At 48.7% G+C, this 24094-nt stretch overlaps 1 protein-coding gene across 5 annotated transcripts in view; it reads left to right on the top strand.

The window, feature by feature from the left end:
• The window catches only part of TFDP2 (transcription factor Dp-2), a 174423-nt gene extending 156321 nt beyond the window's left edge, over positions 1-18102 (top strand). For 4 of the 5 annotated variants that reach the window (XM_075546812.1, XM_075546813.1, XM_075546815.1 and 1 more), the window contains 4 exons: positions 5986-6137; positions 8594-8760; positions 9820-9922; positions 10131-18102. In XM_075546812.1, coding sequence (XP_075402927.1) covers positions 5986-6137; positions 8594-8760; positions 9820-9922; positions 10131-10317 — 609 coding nt within the window. In that variant the 3' untranslated portion in view covers positions 10318-18102. The remainder of the gene's footprint in view (positions 1-5985; positions 6138-8593; positions 8761-9819; positions 9923-10130) is intronic. The other variant, XM_075546814.1, reaches the window with a different exon arrangement.
• Positions 18103-24094: the final 5992 nt, after the last annotated feature.

Raw genomic sequence — 24094 nt, forward strand, 5'->3', positions numbered from 1 at the left:
ATGTCCGCAATATCTGAACAGTGACTCATAAGTATGTAGGGACTGCTGCTTATGAGCCGCACCCATGGTGGCACAGGGTGCTAACGGCACAGTCAGTGTTCGAGCCACGAGCCACTCCATGGGCGAAAGATGAGGCTCTCTACGCCCGTGAACAGTTAGTTTCACACACCTAGAGCTCCACATTGTCATATTGTTTAATAATTATTTTTGTAGCAATTTTTTTACTTACCTTCAAATTCAACATTTGATTATTTTTCTCAATTCTACCATTTCAGCTTTTTTCTTCAATCTTAAAAGAATTGAACAATGAATGTCTTAATTCTATAGCTGCCGAAAACAGCAAAGAATTATATCTTAAAATAAGAAAGTAATATTTGGACATACTGTTCACTCACTGATGGCAATTCATAGGACAGGGTAGAATTGCTACTGTGGATTTCTAGACTAACTCTTTTTTTCCCCCATTTACATATTTATTTATTTTTAAATCACTTTATTCAGGGCTCTTACAGGTCTTATAACAATCCATACGTCAAGTATATCAAGCATATTTGTACATATGTTGCCATCATTTTCTAAACAATTTTTAAGTCATTTTATTAGGGGGTCGTATAACTCTTAAATCACAATCCATACATACATCAATTGTGTGACGCACATTTGTACATTCGTTACTCTCATCATTCTCAAAGCATTTGCTCTTCACTTAAGCCCCTGGCATCAGCTCCTCATTGTACCCCTCCCTCCCCACTCCCCCCTCTCTCATGAACCCTTGATAATTTATAAATTATTATTTTGTCGTATTTTACATTGTCAGATGTCTCCCTTCACCCACTTTTCTGTTGTCCATCCCCCAGGAAGGAGGTTATATATAGATCCTTGTAATTGGTTCACCCTTTCTACCCCACCTTCCCTCCACCCTCCCTCCACACTCCCGGTAACGGCACTCTTCCTTAAGGGATCATCTGCCCTGGATCCCCTGTGTTTCCAGATCCTATCTATACCAATGTACATCTTCTGGTCTAGGCAGATTTGTAAGGGAGAATTGGGATCATGGTAGTGGGGGGAGGAAGCATTTAGGAACTAGAGGAAAGTTGTATGTTTCATTGTTGCTACACTGACTGGCGCTCGTCTCCTCCCCGCAACCATTCCGGAAGGGGATGTCAAATTGCCTACAGATGGGCTTTGGGTCTCTATCCCACACTCCCCCTCATTCACAATGATAAGATTTTTTTTGTCCTATGATGCCTGATACATGATCCCTTTGATACCTCGTGATCACACAGGCTGGTGTGCTTCTTCCATGTGGCTTTGTTGCTTCTGAGCTAGATGGCCGCTTGGTTACCTTCAGGCCTTTAAGACTCCAGATGTTACATCTTTTGATAGCCGGGCACTATCAGCTTTCTTCACCACATTTTCTTATGCCCTTATTTGTCTTCAGCGATTGTAGATTTTATTGGAGAGGTAAGCACACAGTGATATGATTTTTTGTGCTTTAATGCCTGATAACTGATCCCTTCGGCACCTCATGATCACACAGACTGGTGTGCTTCTTCCATGTGGGCTTTGTTGCTTCTGAGCTAGATGGCCACTTGTTTACCTGTAAGCCTTTAAGACCCCAGACCCTGGGCACCATCAGCTTTCTTCACCCCATTTGCTTATTCACCGGCTTTGTCTTCAGTGATTGTGCTGGGAAGGTGAGCATCATGGAATGACAGCTTAATAGAAGAAAGTATTCTTGCATTGAGAGAGTACTTGATTGAAGGCCCAATGTCCATCTGCTATCTTAATACTAAACCTATACATATATGCACATAGATGTATTTCTCCATCCTCATATATAAACATATTTACATATGTACATGCCTTTATTGAGACCTCTATAAATGCCCTTTGCCTCCTAGCTCATTCCTGTTTCTTTTGACTTTTCTCCTGTCCCACTATCATATTCAGTCTTCATTTTGGTTTCAGTAATTCCTCTTGGTTACATTGCCCTTGATCACACCCTACCAGGCCTCCTAGACCCTCCTCACCACCGATTTGGATCACTTGTTTCCTTGTCCCTGGGTTTATTAACACCACTACCTTTACCCCCATGTCCCCCCGAAACTGACGGTGCATTGTTTTCTCCTCCAGATTGTTTTTCCAGCTTATCTTATTTAGACAGACCTGCAACGATAATAACATGCACAAAAACAGGACAGAGCAGAACCAAGCAACAAAAGAAAACAAAACAACAAAAAGCCAATGGCAGAACACAAAACAAAAAAGAAAAGCTTGTAGTTAGTTTAAGGACTGTTTGTTGGCCTTTAGGAGTGTTTTCTGGTTGAGTCTGATGTGGTTCAAAGCCCTGGCCCCAAAGTCTATTTTTGGTATTCTCTGGGGACTTCGTTGCTGTGCTCCCCTTGCTGTTCTGTTGCATGCCCTTTGTGTTTTGCCGCGGTGTGTGGGATCAGATCGGGTGCAGTTCCCACACTGTGTCTCCAGTGTTGTCCCCTGTAGGATTTTGGGTCACTGACGATGTCTTGTCTCATAGTGGGGCCGGCCATATGGTCTTCTCTATGGATTGGCTGCTCTGAGCGGGAATATCGTCCTCAAGTCTTGGTGGGCCAGGATGTGCTCCACTGTCTCTTCCTTCCCCTTCATTTGCTCCTGTGTGCTCTGATCATACATGTCCCTCTCTTGGAGGTGCAGATTCAGTGCTGTCCTCTGAAATACATTCTTCTGGGGTGAGGGGCAGATATCCATGTAGTTGGAATTGGGGCTGGCCCCTCAGTCCTCTCCATTGGCTCCCTACTCCATGCCGGTATGTTGTATTTACATCTTGGAGCACTGGGTGCAAGTCTTCCCCTGGGTCCCTCTTTCCCTGTGGAGATGTCAGTACCCTCCCCTTGGGTGGGTTAGTGCCCTATGCCCCTGTTACCCATTTCTTTTTTCCCCTCTTCCTTTTTAGTTGGCTACCATATGTATCCCTGATTTGACCTGGTCCTCACCCCAGGAATATTTGTATATGGTAGCTTTTTCCCTATGTGCCTTTTGCATTTTTTTTAAAGAGATGGCTTCACAGGAGAATTCGGTCAAGCATTTAGGGAAGAACTAACACCAATCCTACACAAAATCTTCCAGACATAGAAAAAGATGGCAAACTCCCGAACTCCTATGAAGCTAGTATAACTCTGATACCCAAACCGGGCAAGGATCCCACAAGAATCGAGAACTACAGACCAATATCTCTAATGAACATCAGTGTAAAAATCCTTAACAAAATAACTGGCCAATAGACTACAAAAGCATATAAAAAATAATTCACCATGACCAAGAGGGATTCATACCAGAGATGCAGGGATGGTTTAACATACAAAAGACCCATTACTCTTGATCACGCCCTACCAGGCCTCCTATACCCACCTCACCACCAATTGGGATCACTTGTTCCCTTGTCCCTGGGTTTGTTAACACTACTCTCTTTCCCACCACCTCCCCTTCTCCCATCTTCCCCAGAACTGTCGATCCTGTTGTTTTCTCCTCCAGATTGTTCATCCAGCCTATCTTATATAGACAGACCTGCGGAGATGATAACATGCACAAAAACAAGACAGAGCAAAACCAATCAACAATACACAACAAAAAGACACAAAAAACATAACAAAGAAAAGCCTGTAGTTAAAGGACTGTTTGTTGGCCGTTAGGAGTGTTTTCCAGTCCAGTCTGTTGGGGCACCAAAGTCCACCTTCAGCATTCCCTGGGGACCTCGCTGCTCCGTTCCCCTGCTGTTCTATTGCACCCCCTTAGTGTTTTACCTCGGTGTGGCAGGATCAGATCGGGTGCAGTTCCCACACTGTGTCTCCAGTGTTGCCCCCTGTAGGGGTATGGGTCAGTGAGGGACATCGTGTCTCATAGTGGGACCAGCCATGTGGTCTTCTCTGTGGACTGGCTGCTCTGAGCGGTAACATTGTCCTCAAGGCTTGGTGGACCAGGATGTTCTCCACTCTCTCCTCTTCCCCCTTCATTTGCTCCTGTGTGTTCAGATCAGATATGTCCCTCTCCCAGAGCTAGAGATTCAGTGCGATCCTCTGAAATAAATTCTTCTGGGAGGAGGGGTAGGTGTCCATGTGGTTGGGATTGGGGTCAGCCCCTCAGACCTCTCCACTGATTCCCTGCTCCACGCCGGCATATTGCATTCACATCTTGGAGCACTGGGTTGAAGGCTAAGACTCACTTTTAAAGAGGGTGACTTGCTATGCTGCTGAGTCAGCAGTTCAGATCCACCGGTTGCTCCATAGGAGACAGATGAGACTTTCTATTCTGCTGTGATTTACAGCCTTGGAAACCCACAGGGACAATTCTACTCTGAGTTGGAACCCACTTGATGACAGCATGCTTGGATTTTGAGTTTGAAGACTCAGTTTTTCCTCTGGAAAATGTCGAGTGGGGCACAGTTGGGCTGTGTTTTAGTTTCTTATGTCTGCCATAACAAAGTACACAAACGAGGTAGCATGTAAAAACAACACTTCATTCTGTCACAGTCCTAGAAGCCAGAAATCTAAAGTCAAGGCCCTGGCAGAGCCGCCCTTGCCTCCTCTCGCTTCTGGCAGCCCCGGTGCTCCTTAGTTTATGGTCCCATCTCTGCAAGCTGTCTACGTTCTGTGCCTGTCTGTCTGGTGTGTCTCTTTGGTGCTGTTGGGTTAGGATCCACCCAATGCCAGTATGCAGTTCCCCCGAGCCCAGGCTGGAGTCCAAACTCTAGAACGTGCTTATGATGATGAGGCTTTCTCCAGAGGTGCCTCATAAACACTGAGGGTGAAGGAGGGCACCGCTGGCAAGGCTCCGGGCCTCAGCCCACTTGGGCCCCCCAGGACCCTACGACTTCCTTATGTTTTTGTATGTAGTGAGTGTCCTATAACATTTCACTTGAAGAAAGGGACTTGCGTTTTTCAAAAGGTTGCCAGACTTTGGGGTAGATCAGGGGCGGGGAACTTTTTTCTGCACAGGCCCTCTTGAATATTGATCATTTTCAGGCCATACATTATCAACTTGAAAATTAGCCTGCTCTGTTTGCTCATACTTTTTCTTTTGTGGCTTCAGACATTTAATTGACTCAACCCTAACATGATGGCTGGAGTTGCTCCTCTTTGGTGAGATGTGCTGTTAGCTGGTGTTGAGAACTTCATAGACTCTTCACGGCCACAGGCCGCACACGCCCAGCCCTGCTGTAGAGGGCGCCTGTGGCAAGCGCTCCGGGCTTTGCGTGGGATGAATGGTAAACGTGAGCTCGCTTGACATCCCTTTTTTGTGTTACCTTAGAGCAGTGGTTCTCAACCTTCCTCATGCTGTGACCCTTTCATACAGTTCCTCTTGTGGTGGTGACTCCCCAACCATCAAATTCTTTTCATTGCTACTTCATAACTATCATTTTGCTACTGTTATGAATCATCATGTAAATATCTGATCTGCAGGATGTATTTTCATTGTTACAAATTGAACATAATTAAAGTATAGCGATTAATCACAAAATAATATGTAATTATATGTTGTGAAATATTTATTTCTAATTACAAATAAATGGCATTTGTCTTGAAGCCTGGTGTAGCATGGACAACAGTCCTCACGCCGGGTACTCGTATGTGGGTGGATCTGCCTGGAGACGGAGAGGAGCAGTGTCTCCCATCCTAAGACCATCGGAAATATGTGTTTTCCGATGGTCTTAGGTGACCCTTGTAAAAGGGTCATTCGACCCCCCAAAGGGGTCATGACCCACCGGTTGAGAATGACTGCCATAGAGGAACCCCAGGTGCCAGTCTCCAAGATCTGGGTATTAGGATGATGCCACCTGCCGTGTAAATGCGGGTTTTTTCCCCTTAAAATAAGAGATTCGTGTTGGATCATTGTAACTTTTTCAAACTCTATTTGAAATGCGTCAGTATTAGATTTAAATTCCTCTGTCCACAGTAAATAGTCTTCTTCTTCTCGGTTTCTGACTTACAGCAGATAGCTTTCAAAAACCTGGTGCAGAGGAATCGGCAACATGAGCAGCAGAACCAGGGCCCGCCAGCGCTGAACTCTACCATTCAGCTGCCATTTATCATCATCAATACAAGCAGGAAAACCATCATAGACTGCAGCATCTCCAGCGACAAGTGAGCAGATGGTTCAGGGAAGGGTACAGGTCTGGCCGCCTGCTAACACATTTCCCTGCTTGTGAAATCAAAGATGGGTATGCCCACTAGCTGCAGTCCCTCGGCCCCTGGAGGGCCTCCTCACACCAGGCTCTCCGCGCTGCTGCTGTAGGCAGAGTGGGGTCGGCCCAAGGGGTGGGTGGGTGGGTAGGTGTGTGTGTGTGTGTGTGTGTGTGTGTGTGTGTGTTTCTGTCTGTCTGTCTGTCTCTCTCTCTCTATCAACTCTGGGCAAGTAGCTACAGAAAGTCAGACCATCTGTGGGGTTTTAGCTCAATGTCTGTGATCCACCTTGAGTTAAATCAGACCATCTGTGAGCTCTTTATTCTGAATTATACTACTTGAGTGCACTTCTGTTTATTAATGAATGAGTAAGCATAAAAACATTCTGCTCAATCTACTAAGATGGGTGATAATTTTCATCACAGCAAGTGATAAGTCGGACCTTTCAAAGTATCAGATTTAATTTGTCCTTCACTTTCCCTTTCATGAAAACATCTTAGATCAGTGAGTGAACTTCAGGTTGTGACCAGGGACTTTCCAATGGAGGGCTAAGGTGGGGAGTGCAGAGGGTGACAGGTTCCAAAGTGCTGTTTTCTCTAGAACAAATGGGGCTATGGCACATTTTATATCACACCCCAGGTTGGTTGGGAGGCTGATGAGACAACGCCTATAAGGGTCTGATTCAAGGTAAATGCTTTAAAAATGTTAGCTTGTTGCTACAGACGTCAGCATATAATTAATCATCCAAATTAGGATACTTTAAAAAACACTGGAAATTAACATTCGGGCAGCCAGCATATCCCTGGACTGTCCCTGGGAGACCAGCCTTCAAGTCTCTTCCATACTGCCATAGCTCCGCCCTATTTCTTCTCCTCCTTTGTCTGGCCGTGCAGTTCCCCTGTCTGTCTCTGAGATCTCCAAGGGCTCTGGGTCAGTAAGAAAACACACACCCAAAGAAAAACAAGGAACTCCAAACAAATAGGTGAGCAAGCCCGCAGAAATAAGGAGCAGTCGTGGGGCACCGCGGTGTAGGCTGTGAAGCCTGCTGACCCCGGATTTTCATTTTCCCTCCGGCTCAGATCCCATGTCTTCCTCTGTAAAAATAAGAACTGCAATATCTGTCTTGCAGGCTTATGAAAGTTACAGATAAAGTCAGCGAGAACCCAACTCAGCCTTACTCACACACTTGTGAGTCCTTTGCGCCCACCAGTGAGGTCATTAGCGTGGGCTCAGATGAAGGAAAAGCAGCAGCAACAACGGAGAGAATCCTAGAAAGTGGTTAGGATGTTTTCTAGAGGGGACGGGTGCCCTGGTAGAATTCTAATTGTTCTCTCTAGGTCATCTCTTGTTCTATGAAAAATCGTTCAGTTCTCTCCTTAGGTTACCCTTCATTTCCAATTTAAAAGGGGTGGTGTTAAAGTTTGAGGGCCATTGATCTAAGGGAATTATGGATTCTGTCCCCTGGCTGCTTGTTTTTCATGCCCTTTCCAGAACCTTACCCAAGTGGAGGGAAGGAGGTCTCTGAGTAACTCAAAATCCAAACCAAATTCACTGCCATTGAGCCAATTCCATCTCAGAGTGACACTAGAGGAGAGCTTAGTGTTTTATCTTTCATGACAAAACTATAGACAACTTGAAAAGTTATCTGAATCCTGTTTGCGACAGTTTAAAATGTCTCAAGTTTCTGTGGACTCCTATTGTCTCACAGGAAAGGTGTTTAATTGAGAGAGTGGTTATCTGAGATGTCTTGCCCCTGAAAGGAGCCGTGGTGGCATAGTGGGTTATGTGTGGGGCTGCTAACCTTGAGGTCAGTAGTTCGAAACTACCAACTGCTCTGTAGGATCAAGATAAGGCTTTCTGCTCCGTTAAAAGAGTGAATCACCTCAGAAGCCCACAGGCCAGTTCTACCCTGTCGTGTGAGTCAGAAATGACTCGCTGCCAGCAGTTTACCCCTGAACTTGTCGCCACTCCAGTGGCGCTGTGCGTTAAGCATTGGGCTGCCAACCACAAGGTCTGCAGTCCACCCGCACACCCCCCTGCACCCCCACCTCTGGTGTGTGCTCCAGGAAAGATTTGCCGTCACAGAGACCCCGTGCAAATGGGGTTGCTATGAGTTGGAATTGACTTGAGGGCAGTGGGTTTAGTTTGGGATTTTTTTCAAATCCCTTGAACACAGCAGAATGGTTTTTACTGTTTTGAACAGTAGCAGTACTGGGTTCGGAGATGGGAATAATTGTCAGGATAGCCCAAGGCCAGGCAGTGTTTCCCTCTGCTACAAGTCCCGAACCAACTCGATGGCGTACCTAATAATAGTCATACCTGAGCTCAGGCCTCTGGTCTTTGTCACCGTGCACGACACAAGTTTTCAGATCCCTGTACCACCTAACACCCCGCACTAACATTATGGCTGGTTGCAGGTTCGAATACCTTTTTAATTTTGACAACACCTTTGAGATCCATGATGATATAGAAGTCTTGAAGCGAATGGGAATGTCCTTTGGTCTGGAGTCAGGCACGTGCTCCCTGGAGGACCTGAAACTTGCTAAGTCATTGGTGCCCAAGGCCCTGGAAGGTTACATCACAGGTAAGAGATGCGTCCACATGCTGCTCCCGGGTCACTGTCAGGCCCTAACTTGTTAAAACTATCATAGGGAGAACTGTGTGATCTTTTTGAAACGCTTGTGCTTGCTTCACCAAATTGAGACTTTTAACACTAATAATATACATTATATTAATTTTCTATATATATATAAAATGGATTTTTAAAAATAATATGGTTCTGGATTGGGCACCCTCATAGTGCAGTGGTTTGAGGGCTCTGGTGCTGGCTGGAGTTTGAATTCAGCAGCCCCTCCAAGGGAGACCGGTGGTGACAGCCTGCTTCCGCACAGGGCACAGTCGTGACACCCCCATGGGTGTGCGCCAACGGTGAGAAAGCCCCTATAAAGAAAGGCTAGTAACGACTGCTTAGCTTGAGGGATGTGTTCAGTCACGGACCTGCACATGGAACAAATGTGATGTATGTCTTGCGGTGCATATTTTCAACAAGAACAGAAAAGAAATTATTTTACAATCATCCAGATAAAATCTAGGATACTTTGAACTATCAAGCAAAGCACACCAGGAAAAGACATGTCAGGACAGAGAAGAGATCTTGGAGGAGTGACAGCATTGAGCTCACCTGTGGAAGCTTGGCGAGCCGTGCAGGAAGGGGCAGGCGGAGTGGGGCAGAGGGTGGGTGATGTCCCTCCGACCGTGGACGTCTCTGACTTGATTTTCTCTTCGTCCACTCCTGGCTTTGGCCATTCTCTGTGTGGACAGCCAGGTCGTGGGTACTGAAGGCCCTGTAATCACGGTACTCACTCAGCAGTGCTCTGAACTTGCTTCCCAACAGGTCTTATTGTAGAAGAGATGATAAGGAGTTTATGATTGTTTATGATTGTTTTCCTGTGAATTTTCTTCCCTTATATCTGCCTCCTACCGTTTTCTTTCTTTTATGGTCTAGAAGAAACTTTGTTTCCCGCTGGGGAAGGAGAGCTGTGCTCTCTAATTAAGAGCAGGCGTAAGCCCAGGCATTTCCGTGCCTTCTTCACCCTGTAACCGCGGCAGCCCCTGGACTCACAGAGCCTGCGTTTTCTTTTAGATATCTCCACAGGACCTTCTTGGTTAAATCAGGGACTATTGAATGCTGTCCAGTCCGTTTCCAATTTAGAGCTGACCACTGGTGCCCACCTGCCCCAGGCAAGGTACGTATCTTCCCAGTTGGCGGGCAGTCCGCGAAGCTCTGAGCCATGTGGAAGGGCAGAGTCAGTGTGGCGCCGTGCATTAGCCTGGGCCCTCGGCAGATTCGCTGCTGATGGTGCAACGGCGCCGCCTTCTTGGGGTTCATTTGTTTCCCCCAGAGCCCCGAGCACGTCATGTTAACGAGCCTGTCTGTTTCTACTTGTTTGCTAGTGTAAACCCAGGGCTGTGCTTGGATGCTGAAGTGGCCTTAGCAACTGGGCAGTTCCTTGCCCCAAGCAGTCACCAGTCCAGCAGTGCAGCCTCCCACTGCTCTGAGTCCCGAGGCGAGACCCCCTGCTCCTTCAACGACGACGACGAGGAGGACGAGGATGAGGACGATCCCTCCTCCCCAGAATAAAGACAGGAGCACCCGCCCTTTGTCACTTGATGCTCGTGTGTGTTTGTCGTGTGAGCTCTTGTTTTTAAAATGACTGCTTCAGTCTGCCTTTGTTTGCTCTGTGCATTTGGTGAAAACTATGGAAACACGATCATCAGATCTCACAAAGGCTAAAATGATGGAGAGAAACGCTATAGCATAGTGTGAATGAAAACACTGCCGACAGAACCATCAGTCACATTGCAAACAAAGCCCGTTTTGTGGTGAGAGAGGAGGCACGCTCCGCTCCCTGGAGAATTGGCAGCATGAAGGAACCCTGTTGGTCTTCGGGAACTGAATTGGGATGGCGGCAAGAAGCGGTCCGTGGCGAGCACGTGGCTCTCCTAGCCCGGGCCGCCCTGACAAGGCAGCCGCGGACAGCAAGCGTTCCCAGCAAGGCGAGTTGTGCACGAGGGCGGTCAGTGGACGAGCCTTGTGGCCTACGGAGCACGATGGACCTTCTGAACGAGTTGAAAGTCCATGGGAGGTGCTGTATGCACCAGCTGCCTTAGACGGCTTCTAGAAAGGAGCGAATGCTAATTCTTAAGTACGTAAGTGATATTTAGAATAATTTATAGTAAAACAAATCACCATTATTAGCCATGCATTGGTGCATAGAATCTGTTAGGGCTGTTTGTGGACGCCAACCTAAAGCAGGATATCCATGTGCGTTCAACACTCTGCCGGCACTGCCTTCTGCCAGCGTTCTGAGCCGGCCCCCGGCAGGAGCTCTCTGTCTCAGTCGTGCATTTCACATATTTTGTATGGCTTTTCCACTTCGAGCAAAGAGAAAGCCCTGTAACCAAGTGGTTGGGCTCCAGACGTCTGCGCAGTGGGATGCTTTCACTCCATGGACACGTTTGTGAAACTGAACCAAATGTTACTACTTCTGTCTTGGGACTCTGTTTCAAGAATATGAATGGCAATGCTTTCCTGTACACTCGCGTTTTATTCATTCTCATTAATCAAAATCACTTCATTCGGTGGTTTTTCTGTTTTGTTTTGCTTGGTAGACTGCGTCTCGGTTTCGCCCGCGTGCGCTGTTTCATGAACACCGTGAAAGATGTTGCACGCTCCAGTTTGGTTTCTCGTGCGGTCGCACAGAGCCTATTAGGAATCCCACACTGGGGCGTTTCGAGTTACTCTCCTCCAGGTAGATGGCAAGAGGGCACCCGCCACCAAGGCCCAACAAGGAAGTGAGTGGGCCGGGACCTGCAAGGCACGGAATACATGTGGGGGGGGGTGCGGGTTGGAATAACGTCCCAGGAAGGTCTCGAGAAGCGCAAACTCTGATGGAAAAATGAACTCTAAAGCCTTGATGGAAAGATGGACTGTAAGACTGACTGCTATGCTTGGTGCTCCTTGGTCAGACTTCTCGCACCCATGCGCTCAGCAATGAGCTCCCGCAAACTGGCCCTTTCCCAGTTCCCTGGGGAGGTGCAGGCCACTCCTTCCTGGCATGGCTCGTCCCGCTGTACACTCATGGAGCTGTGGCTGGCCTCACATTCTTCTGAAGGTTGGGAAACCAAGCTTTCCCTGAGCTCCAAGGGGCCCAGAGAGGCCACTGGCCACTGAGGTTTTCAATCTTCAAAATCGTCCATAAGAAGGCCCAGGAGCACAACAGCTCAAGCCTGGGAAACAAGCCGCTCACGCTGTCAGGATTAAGCCAGGGACACTGGGCCGGGGGCAGAGAATGTTTTAGAGAAATCTGTTTTGGGCGGCTTTTGGAACATACCTAGCCTGGTCAGGCAGGGGGAGCCCAGTTCTGTGGTCGCTGAGGCTGCCTGGAAACACTTCTGACTGGGAGAGCACGAGCTGTGCAGGTCAAACCAGGTTTCCTCCAGTCATTTCTGAAGGGCAGCCTGCTCCTTTGGTGACTAGCCATTCTTGCCCGTGAACTTCAGGGGCCCCAGGGAAGCCAGTGAGCATCGCTCATGTTTAAATCCTCAGAATAGAGTGTCACAGTCACACGATAAATTCCCATACTCATGACAAGCTCGTTGGCTGTAACCGTTTTCCAGAACCACCACTCTGGTTCCTGGGAAACGGCCCCTTTGCTCCTCTGCGCTCTGCTGCTGCTGTGCTTTCCACTGGTGAAATCGCCACGTAGTGGGCTTTTAGAAACATGCAGCCCGCCCCGCTCAGCCTTCTGCGTGGCTCTTCCTTGCCCTCGCGGCCGAAGGACGTGGTGTCTCATGACCGATGGCCTCCGCTCCCACGGTGCATGTGGGATACTGCTGAGGACCCCTGGGGACTGGCCCCTGTGACTGATGTGACCTGACCTCAGGCAAAAACTGAGACGTTGTCATCTTGTCGCTACGCTTTCTTACTGACCTGAGTCTAAAAAGCAGCACCAAGTTACAATTTCACCGAGGAATTCAAGTGGAAAAGAAAAGACACCAGGACTTAACCTGGAGGAGTAGCCCCTAGGCGCCAAGGACGCACCCAAACCCACCACTCCCAGAGGCTGCAGGCTACACTCTGGTGGGGGTGACGAGACCTTCGCTCCTTGAGAGTACAGGGGGTGGCTGCCCTTCCCAGCAGTGTCTCCCAGTCAGTCAATTCCTGCCACAGAGCTCATGTGCAGGGCCCAGGGAGTAGAATCTGTCTCGGGCTCAACAAGCCTTCCAGGCCGTCTGCTGTGCAGGTGACTCCCCCACCTCCTTCCCCGTGACAGCACTGCTGCACCTGATATGGGTGACGGGAGCATTGCTATGAAGGGTGCCTTATGGTTACAGAGGGCCTTGGGGATGGGCGGGACAGGAGGCTGTCTTAGCCACATGTTTTGCTTCCTTCAGTTTAATTCAGTGGTTCTCAACCTGTGGGTCGTAACCCCTTTGAGGGTCGCCAGATTCATAACAGCAAAATTACAGTCATAAAGTAGCAATGAAAATAATGTTATGGTTGGGGTCACCACCACATGAGGAACTGGATGAAAGGGTTGTGGCGTTGGGGAGGTTGCGAACCCCTGGTTTCATTTGTTCTGTAAGTGGTGGGGAGAAAGTCCGTGTAGGTGTGCCATGGAGCTGAGATGAAAGAGGGCAGGCCCCCATTAGGTTCACAGCTGCCACCATACTCGGCCGCACTTGACCGTACTGCTAAGGGAGACCCTCGACACGACAACCTTTCCAGGGGTGCATTGTATGAAGTGGTAGCTTGGCTGTGGGGGCATCTCCAGCAGCGCTTTGCTAATCCGCCCCGCCTGTTAGGACGATCGACACCAGAGATGCAGATGTGGCCTGGGTGCTAACATGATCTAGTAGCAGTGACAGGACTGCCCCTGCTCTGCCACAGCCCCACACGTGCACAGGACGAGACAGAGAAGTCCATTTAACTTTAGAAAATACTTGTCTTGGGCAAGTCCCTTTAAATACTTACCAAGCATTCTTCAGGGAAGCAAATAAAATAGGCTGACCCTAGGCGGTAAACTTGAGGGGCAGGCCCTCACACTAGTGTCTTGGCAGTATTACGATGTCGGGAGTGAGGATTAGGCAGTGAGTATAAGTAGGCATTCAGTCTGTAAAGACCGTGTATACTCGTGTATACGCTGAGTTTTTTCAGCACACTTCTAATGCTGTTTTTGTGGTAAATTCGGTGCCTCGGCTGACATTCGAGTCAGCTTATACTCGAGTGTATGTAGGACTTCCACAGTGACTGCTGGCCGTACACTTTCTGGGGTCTTCTGGTCTTTTTTCACCTTTCCTCAATAAAAATTCGTCTAATGACACATGTTTTTCACAGTGCTGCCTTTTCAAAATGTTCCTAAAGTGAGAGGCAGCATTTTAACTTGCCAGGCTCACAATTCTGTCTCCATTGCCTTATCTGGGTGATGATGCATCCAGAAAGCGGACACTCGATCCATTTAGCGTTCATTTCAGTTCGTTAGTGAACTGTGGTAGGGAGGCCCTCCTGCCTCCCAGCGGGAAGTTCTTCAGTGGGGAGTGCACCGTGGGCCGTGTACCAGCGCCTCTTGCTGCGGACATGCGCTCAGCCACGCACTCCCCCTTCCCGGCCTCACACACTGCTGCCGGCCATTCTCCTTTCCAAACCGGCCTTGGCGCACGCGAACCTTGCTGACTGCTCGGTGCTGCGCCCACAACATCTGTCATTAAATCGCTAAGGAGACTCTCCGCCCTGGCACACCTCGCTCTCCGGTATCGCCCTCCACTCGTTCCTGAGCTGTCCATACTAGCAGGACCGCGCGACTTCCCCGATGCCCTGGGCTCTGCTTCCTGGTCAACAATTCCACACCTTTTGCTGTTTTAACTGTTTTGATCCCTATTTTTCCTTCCAAAATGTCTATCATGTTGACGTGCTCATGTTTTCAGCCACCAAATAAATCAGCAACCTGATTCAGATTTCTTTATCGTGATTCTCAGCTTTCCTGCTGCTATTGCTAACTTTCTTTGGAGTCATGCTTAGGATATTTCACGCAAACAAAGCACAGAGACCCCCCATGGATGAATGTTGGGGTGCACGAGCGCAGCCAGTGCCGCCCCCTTTGTGTTCCTGGCGAGACGCAAGGACTCGTTCACTCTGGGCCTGTACAGGTGTTTCAAGTTGGATTTTTGGTTTATCGAGCAAAGTCAGGAACACTGAGCAGATTTTTCAAACTTTTCTGTTCAAGCTATGAAAAGTTTGAGCATGGAGCGGTTTGCCAGCTGAGGCACCGTTGTATTGGGAGTCATGTGCCATGGGAAAAACAAGCCACGGGGCAGTGGGACAGGAAGGGAAAGCACCTTTTGCCGGGGTGGCTTGGGTAGGCTCTCTGAGAAAGTGGCTTTTGTCCTGAATCTACTAAATTGAAAGACAAGCCACCCCCTGCCCAGCATCCTCATGCACAGCTGCACCGTGTGCCTGGAATGCAAGACGTTCTAAAGGCCTATTCCGTTTGAAGCTGGTATTTGGGGTTCTGCTACTTAACAAGCAAGTTAACTTTTCTATCAGCAGTGTCCATAAACACAGGACAGAGTCAAACCACGCCCACTCTTCCGTTACCAACAGATTCGCTTATTTGATGAGGTTCCAACGACCAGCATTAGATGGAAATTGTTGTTACTAAAAAAATGGTTATTATAGAACTGCCAAATTTGTGTCATCGCCTACCTGCCAAACCACCAAGGATCATCACCTAGCCAAGTTGACACTTAACCTTAACCACCACAGCCAGTGCAACTTGAACCTTCCATTGGTTAGGGCCAGGTGTACGGAGCAATCTCAGATTTGTCATTGTCAGTGTGAGCGTTCAGACGAGGTAAGTGGGGAGTAGGTGTTATCACTTGTTACGTTCCAATTCAGGAGCCCTGGTGGTGCAGTGATTAAGTACTCGGGTGCGAAGTACGTCGCACGGGAGGAAGCCTTGGCACCCCTGTATGGCAGGCCTTCCTACGTAGACCTGCAAGGTTGCTGTGAGTAGTAATTTGACTCAACGGCAATGGGTTTGCTTTATTTTGTTGTTAATCTTCCAGTGGAGCCTACAGAGTAGAAGAGTGGTTCGAAATGGGAAGTGTGTCTTTGCGTTTGAAGCTGTTGCCTTCAGGTGATCTGCTTGTATCCTGCCTGTGGGCCCCTCTGCTAGAGCTAGGGACTACCCGAGGACCGCTGTCTCAGGAGGCCCCGTTCCCATGTACCCAAAGCAACGGCCCAGTACCTTGCGTGACGTATGTTGTGCCCGAGGCCTGCACCGCATGGTTGGGCCACTCCGAATCATGCCTACCTGACCTAACAGCCCTTTGCCAGGGTGCCAGGGGGTGCTAACATGCCCCATGCTGCTGCTGCTTTTGCTCAGTGTCCACTCGAGCCAAACGCGCTTGCTCAGGAGGAGGAACCTGATGGTTTCTTGCTGAAGATGGGAACTTTGAAGAACATTTTCGAGAAGTGGCCACGTCCACGCTTAAGTCTCAGGTGATAGCTCCATTTGCATAACCAACACAGCTCCAGAGTGATACAGAATCTCGGAGAGCTACCTTTTCACATCCATCTGCACTCATGCTCTGGAAGAGAACGGGGCACCCCAAACCTTCACTCTCCGGCTGTGCCTTCCTAGCCCCTAGCAAGGCCACAATGCGTACATGACAGCAGACACGTCCGTCCGTGTGTGCTGTGTGTGTGCAGCTGCTGCCTTCCGGGTTCATCCTGTTCTTGCGTCACCTTTGCTTCAGAAAAAAGCCAGCGTTTTTCTCTCGGCCCTGTGCTACTGCAGCAGGTGGGACTTTGCTCCCGACTGCTCACAGGTGGATTGGAAGCCCACCAGCTTGAAGGGTGCCAGCCTGCCCATCCTCCCTGTGGGATCGCAGACCGGAGAGACCGCTCCTGTAGTCCTGGCTTAGTGATGTGCACCAGCGTGGGTGGGTCTGTCCAAGGTCCTGCATCAGAAACCTGTGTTTCTTCCAGTACAGACTCCATGGTCTCCCCAACCCCACGCGCTCCAAATCCTTCCAGGCGGCTGTTGTAACATCAGCCCTCAGCAACCCCAAGTGCCAAACAGCCAGGAAGCAAGAGTGAGACTCCACCACTCCGGCGTCCCAGCATGAGGCTGTGGTGTCAGCTTCTGGCTTCCCCCAACTCGGGAAACCAGGTTAGACAGTTGCCACAGGCAAGCACGCATTTCCAGGGGGTGAGAGGGCGGGTTGCCAGCAGGTCCTCTCCTGCCACATGAGTTTCCATCCCTGGCTGTCTCAACAGGGAGGCCTCCTGACCCAGGTCATTTGTGGGCCTTAAAAACCGTATTGTGCTCTTCACTCAGACTCGCCGCTCTCCTGTCTCGCTCTCATCAGCAGTCCTGCATCAGATCAGTGGGCTCCATCTGATAGCGAATGGCCTCATGATGTTGCTTGTTGACGGAGGTGAAAGCTTTCATTCAGATGGAGAGAACGCTCACGTCTCCGCCATCTTTCTCCTGCTTCTCCGGGTGTATTGTGAGTGTTAGCCCAGTGTGCCAGGGCAAGTTGTCCCTGTCTTTCTGTGTGTGTCCTGAAAAACGCACCTGCCAACTGGCCAAGTGCACTGGTCCAGTACACTCGCCCAATGGCCTAAGCTCTGTGAGTTCCTTTCTGTATTTTGTTCAACAAAGTACACTTGTAGATGAAAAATATCAGACGGGAAAGGGTCAGGAGAAGGGAGGTTGTGAGCCCACATCCCCGGTTAGTTCACCTTTGTATTTGGAGATATTTTGCTCTGGACATGTGCTGTTTGTTGTGCTTTATTTCCAAAAAAACATAGTTGTGCTTTTCTCTGCATGAAGCAAACCTTGGCGTGCCACATGCTTTACACACTTCAAACCAAGGCGGGAGAGGGGAGGCTGCAAACACCACATCTGACTGGTCAATCATTGTCGTTCCTCTCATAGATCAAAGTACCTGACTAAATCTGATGTGTTACTTTGTGGTATCTCAAACTTTGTAAATAAATACATTATTTTTATATGGGAATTTTATAGCAGAGCTATTTCTGTATACTTAATCATCCCCAGACTTTCTGAACATGTTTGCAGTAGAAAACAGACAAGCCCTGAGCAGTGTTTCTCTAAGATGAATGAAGGCCCAGCTGCGGCAGAATGGACGGGGTGTTTTCGGGGCCCACCCCAGACGTACCGTCCAACGTGCAGTGTTTTTAATAAATTTACTCTTGGTGATATTTTTAGGAGGGCTGCCAAGTAATATGTGAGAATTATTTTTCACCTTGTAAGATTGAAAGATGTATCTGAAATGAATATAATAGTGCTTGAGAAAAATGTATCAGACTGTTCTATGATTTAATTGAGATGTACTATAGAAAAAATAAATAATTTTAAATAATATTGATGTGTCATTATTAGTGGGCTGAGGAGGGTGGGTAGAGGCTGCTGTGGTGTGCTGACAGACATACACACCTGGTCCCCTCTATGAGGATCCCGAGATCCCACTGTGAAGATCCAGACGCTGTTTCCCAGCAGGAATTGTCTTCAGAGTGGGACTGCCACCCTCAAGGAGGTAAGACCTCCCTGATGTCCAAACTTGAGCACTCCCCCCCACCCCCCATGATTGGCTGAGGCCTGGAGTGAGCCAGACTCATGGCGCCCTCTTGTGTGTCAGGGCAGAACTGCCCTCCAGAGGGCTTTCCACGGCTGGGTTTTCAAAGGGGATCTGCAGGGCTTTTTCTGAGATGCTCCATGTGAACTCCAGCCACTCACCTTTGCACCCCCAGGGACTCCAAAAACAGCCCTCCATTCACCCCTGACCACCCGCCCCGCCTATGAGGGGCGCATCGATCAGACATCACAAGTGGTTCTAAGGGAGGCCTCTGCTTTTGTCTTCACGGTCACTCTAGAACATCGTCCAGAGCCCTGGGGCGTCGAGGGTCACGGTGGGCTGCGATGGTCCAGTGACTGGGGGTCAGAGAGTTGCGACTCCCCCCAGAGGTGAACAGCCTTGCAAACCCGCTCCGGCCCATGATGGTGCGACGATCCTGAACTGTTCGATGGGTTCATTTTGTCCTTAGGAAAATAATAGCATAAAGAGTATTGTCCTAAAAACTCTGAAATGAGTGACCTGGCTATGCAATTTTTAGGGAAGATGCTTACTTTATAGCAAATAGAAGAACAATTAGTGAGTACAGAACGTGAGACCTTTAGGCCTCATGAGACTTTCACCTGGCCTCAGGACCCACAGTAACCCCTTCTCCCCTAGTAGTCTGTACCTGCCTCAGGCAGAATCAGGAACCCGTGATAACTATACTGCCGAAACTCCAGGAAGCTGAGCAGGGGCTGACGGACAGGCGTGAAAGTACAGGGAGTTTGGAGCAATTCAAGGATCAAAATGTTGTCATGTCTCACACTGACCGACGTCTCCCTTCACCCACTTTTCCGTTGTCCGTCCCCCTGGGAGGGGGTTATATGTAGATCATTGTGATTGGTTCCCTCCTTGTCCCACCACCTTATCCTTACCCTCCTGGTATCGCTACTTTCATTATTGGTCCTGAGGGATTTATCTGTCCTGGATTCCCTGAGCTTCCAACTCCTATCTATACCCGTGTACACCCTCTGGTCTAGCCGGATTTGTAAGATAGAACTGGAGTCATGATCGTGAGCGGGGAGGAAGCATTAAAGAACTAGAGGAAAGTTGTGTGTTTCTTCGGTGCTATACTGCACCCTGACTGGCTTGCCTCTTCCTTGTGACCCTTCTGAAAGGGGATGTCCAATTGACTTTGGGTCTCTACTCTGCTCTCCCCCTCATTCACATTGATAGGATTTTAAAATTTTGTTTTGGGTCTTTGATACTTGATCCCAATGACACCTCGTGATCACACAGGCTGGTGTGCTTCTTCCATGTGGGTGTTATTGCTCCTCAGCTAGATGGCTGCTTGTTTATCTTTCAAGCCTTTTTTTTAAAATTACTTTATTGGGGGTTTATACAAGCCGTACATACATCAATTGTGTAAAGCACATTTGTACATTCATCATTCTCAAAACATTTGCTCTCCACTTAAGCTCCTGGCATCAGCTCATTTTCCCCCCTCCTTTCCCTTTTCCTCCTCATGAACCCTTGATAATTTATAAATTATTATTTTGTTATATCTTACCCTGTCGGATGTCTCCCTTCACCCACTTTTCTGTTGTCTGTCCCCCAGGGAGAAGGTTATATGTAGATCCCTGTGGTCTGTTCCCCCTTTCCACCCTACCCTCCCTCCACCCTCCTGGTATCGCCACTCTCATCACTGGTCCTTAAGGGATCATCTGTCCTAAATTCCGTGTTTCCACTTTCTATCTGTACCAGTGTATATCCTCTGGTCTAGCCAGATTTGTAAGGTCGAATTGGGATCGTGATAGTGGGGGTAGGAGGAGGGGGAGCATTTAAGAACTAGAAGAAAGTTGTATGTTTTGTTGTTGCTACAATGCACCCTGACTAGCTCTTCTCCTCCCCACGACCCTTCTGTAAGGGGATTTCCAGTTGCCTACAGATGGGCTCTGGGTTCCCACTCTGCACTCCCACTCATTCACAATGATATGACTTTTTTGTTCTTTGCTGCCTGGTACCTGATCCCTTCTACACCTCATGATCACACAGGCCTGTGTGCTTTTTCCACATGGGCTTTGTTGCTTCTGAGCTAGATGGCCACTTGTTTAACTTCAAACCTTTAAGACCCAAGACACTATTATCTATTGCTAGTCGGGCTCCATCAGCTTTCTTCACCACATATGCTTATGCACCCATTTGTCTTCAGTGATCATATTGGGAAGGTGAGCATCACAATGATATGATTTTTAATTCTTTGATGCCTGCCTGATACCTGATCCCTTCGACACTTCATGATCACACAGGCTGGTGTGTTTCTTCTATGGGCTTTGTTGCTTCCCAGCTAGTTGATTGCTTGTTTACCTTCAAGTCTTTAAGACCCTAGAGGGTATATCTTTTGATAGCCAGGCTCCATCAGCTTTCTTCACCATATTTGGTTATGCACCTGCTTTGTCTTCAGCAATCATGTTGGGAAGGTGAGCATCATGGAATGCCAGTTTAATAGAACAAAGTATTCTTGCATTGAGGGAGTACTTGAGTGGAGGCCCAATGTCCATCTGCCACCTTAATACTAAACATAAATACATGCACATAGATCTATTTCTACATCCTCACATATAAATATATTTACATATGTACATGCCTTTATTGAGACCTCTATAAATTCCCTTTGCCTCCTAGCTCTTTACTTCCTTTGACTTTCCTGTTGTCCCACTATCATGCTCAGCGTTCATTTGGGTTTCAATAATTCCTCTTGGTTGCATTACCATTGATCGCACCCTACCAGGCCTCCTACACCTTCCTCACCACCGATTTGGATCACTTGTTTTTCCCTTGTCCCTGGGTTTGTTAACACCACTTCCTTTCCCCCACCTCTCCCTCTCCCATATCCCTCCGGAACTGTCGGTCCAGTTGTTTTCCCCTATAGATTGTTTATCCAGCCTATCTTATTTAGACAGACCTGCAGAGATAATAACATGCACAAAAACAAGACAGCAAAACCAAGCATCAAAACAACAAAAAGCTAATGACAAAAAATATACAACAAAAAAGAAAAGCCTAGAGTTAGTTCAAAGACTATTTGTTGGCCTTCAAGAGTGTTTTCCCATCCAGTCTGATGGAATGCCAAGCCCTGACCCCAAAGTCTATTTTTGGTATTCCCTAGGGACTTCGTTGCTTGTTCCCATTTCTGTTCTGTTGAATGCCCTTAGTGTTTTGCCTCGGTGTGGTGGGATCACATCGGGCGCAATTCCCCCAATGTGTCTCCATTGTTGTCCCCTGTGGGGCAGTGATGTCGGGTCTTAAGTGGGGCCGGCCATATGGTCTTCTCTGTGGATTGGCTGCTCTGAGTGGGAATATCGTCGTCGAGGCTTGTGGGCCAGGATGTGCTCCACTCCCTCTTCCTCCCTCTTCATTTGCCCCCGTGTGCTCTGATCAGACATATCCCTCTCCCTGAGCTGCAGCTTCAGTGCTGTCCTCTGAAATAAATTCTTCTGGGGGGGGGGGGGGCAGCTGTCCACGTAGTTGGGAATTGGGTCAGCTCCTCAGACCTCTCCAATGGTTCCCTACTCCATGCTGGCATGTTGCACTCACATCTTGGAGCACCGGGTTGAAGTCTGGTCCCTCTTTCAAGCCTTTAAGACCCAGACACTATGTCTTTTGATAGCTAGGCACCATCAGCGTTCTTCACCACATTTGCTTCTGCATCCAGTTTGTCTTCTGTGATCCTGTCAGGAAAGGTGAGCATCACAGAGTGCCGGGTTATTAGAATAAAGTGCTTTTGCATTGAGGGAGTACTTTAGTGGAGGCCCAATGTCCATCTACTGCCTTAATACTTAACAAATAAATATATGTACATAGATCTATCCCACTATTGTTATATATAAATTTATTTACATAAATGCATGCCTGTATGTAGACCTCCAAATAGCCACTTCTTGATGCCATCTGGTTAAGGTGCCTAACAAGGGACTCCTGGAGGTCAACGTTGGCTGCTTTGGTCATAGAAGGCTGGTGAGTTCTTGGGCCACGTGAGGGGTGTTTTACATAACTGGAGGGTGTGGGTAACCTCCACACTGCCACTAGACACCTTGCTGACCAAGGAAGATCTCCATGGAGCGCAAGAATTGATTTACTTCGATGACGTCCTTTTGATGAGCTTGTCCTCGCCAAGGTGCCAAAGTAGTTAGTAAAAGATGGCTTCAAATCAACCAAGAATCTTTCACAGGAGGTCCAGCTGGCAGCTGTGTGGGACCAGCTTCCACAGCTGAACGGGTCCAAGGGGGTGGCTGTGTCATGGCGGGGGGGGGGTGAATTACAGAGACATCAGACAGGATAATGCATGCAAGGCTCACTCTTTCACAGTGACCGGAACCAGAATGAGACCAGAACGTAGACTCCCACAGGCTTTATGATCTCAGGCATGCAAGCCATGGTAAGCACATACGTAACAGGAAGGGGGTGTATTGGAGGCATAGATGTAACAGGAGCACGAATGAAGGGTATACACACAATAGGAAAGGGAGGCACTGGAGGCAAATGTGACAGGAAGGGACATATGTAACAAGACAAGATGGGTGGGCTCTATGGGAGCCCCAGCCTCCCAGCCTCCTTAACATAGAACGTTGAGAGTTTGTCTGCATACACTCTCTTCCCAGTTCTGTTTCCCGCTGGCAGTCAACTTGTCTTTGCCTATGCCTACACCTAGAAGCTCTTTGGCCTTATTCCATCTGACAAGGGAAACGCTCCAGCTTCCATTTCTTGCCATCCACTTCCTTCCGGCCTTCCTTTCTCTCCTGGCCCAAGGGACTAACCTTGAGCATGTGGAGGTCAGCCTGATGCTTTCTCTGCTCATGCGCAGTCCTGCCTCCGGAAGCCAGCCTCTGAGAAGTCCTGAGTTGCATGTGCCTGGGACGCTAATATAAGGAAGTATTTTCACGTTCTCTTACGTAAGCAAAGGGACCTGTGTTTAGCCCTCCAACAAACAGGCTAGCACTGACTCCTGAGACTTGAGAAAAGCAAGAGTAGCTTTACACGGGTGTCTGCATCTTGTGACAGGTCACTGTGGGTGGAGCGGCGACGGTTATTCTGCATGAAGGACTACTGTCCTCTAAAAAATGAGGCCGGTGTCCTCGAGTTTTAGCGAAACCCAGCCTGCCCATCACTATTAGCCGTGAAGCTGGAAACCAGAATGGTAGGGTAGTAGTATCTCAATGAATCATTTGGAAATTTTGTTCGAGAGAGAAGCCAGCTGAAGCGCAGCAGGCCCTCAGCAGTGGGATGAAGGGTATGTAAAAGGGCATGCCTTCTCTCTCAAACAGCCTTGCGTGGCAGGCCCACCCATGCTCCCCGCCTTCCCAGTAGACTGGCAAGCCAGGGCACGGCAGCGAGCAACCACCTGCCCGCTCCCCGCGGGCCCGCTGACTCAGGCCTGGCAGCCGGTGGGAAGCAGTGAGTTGGAAGATTCCCCGGGTTCAAGCTGTAGCTACTTCCCTGGATTTCTGGATGTAGCCCTTCGAGGGAGGTGTCTGTCCTCGGAGACAGTGCTTGTTAGTGGGCAGCGGTTTCAGAGACCATTTCTCAAAACACATTCGCCACCACGCGGTGACGGAGTACATGGTGCAGGGCCTGCACCAAGACATGTCTACAGGGTGAAGGTGCCTGTGAAAGGCAGGCCTGCCCCTCTCCACACAGGCCTTTCTGAAAAGCTGCGCAGAGCCCCAGGGCAGAAGCAGGAAGCAGCTGCAGGTTGGGGTTTGGTCAGGGAG

This window comes from Tenrec ecaudatus, chromosome 4, assembly GCF_050624435.1.
Source record: "Tenrec ecaudatus isolate mTenEca1 chromosome 4, mTenEca1.hap1, whole genome shotgun sequence".
Taxonomy (NCBI): domain Eukaryota; kingdom Metazoa; phylum Chordata; class Mammalia; order Afrosoricida; family Tenrecidae; genus Tenrec; species Tenrec ecaudatus.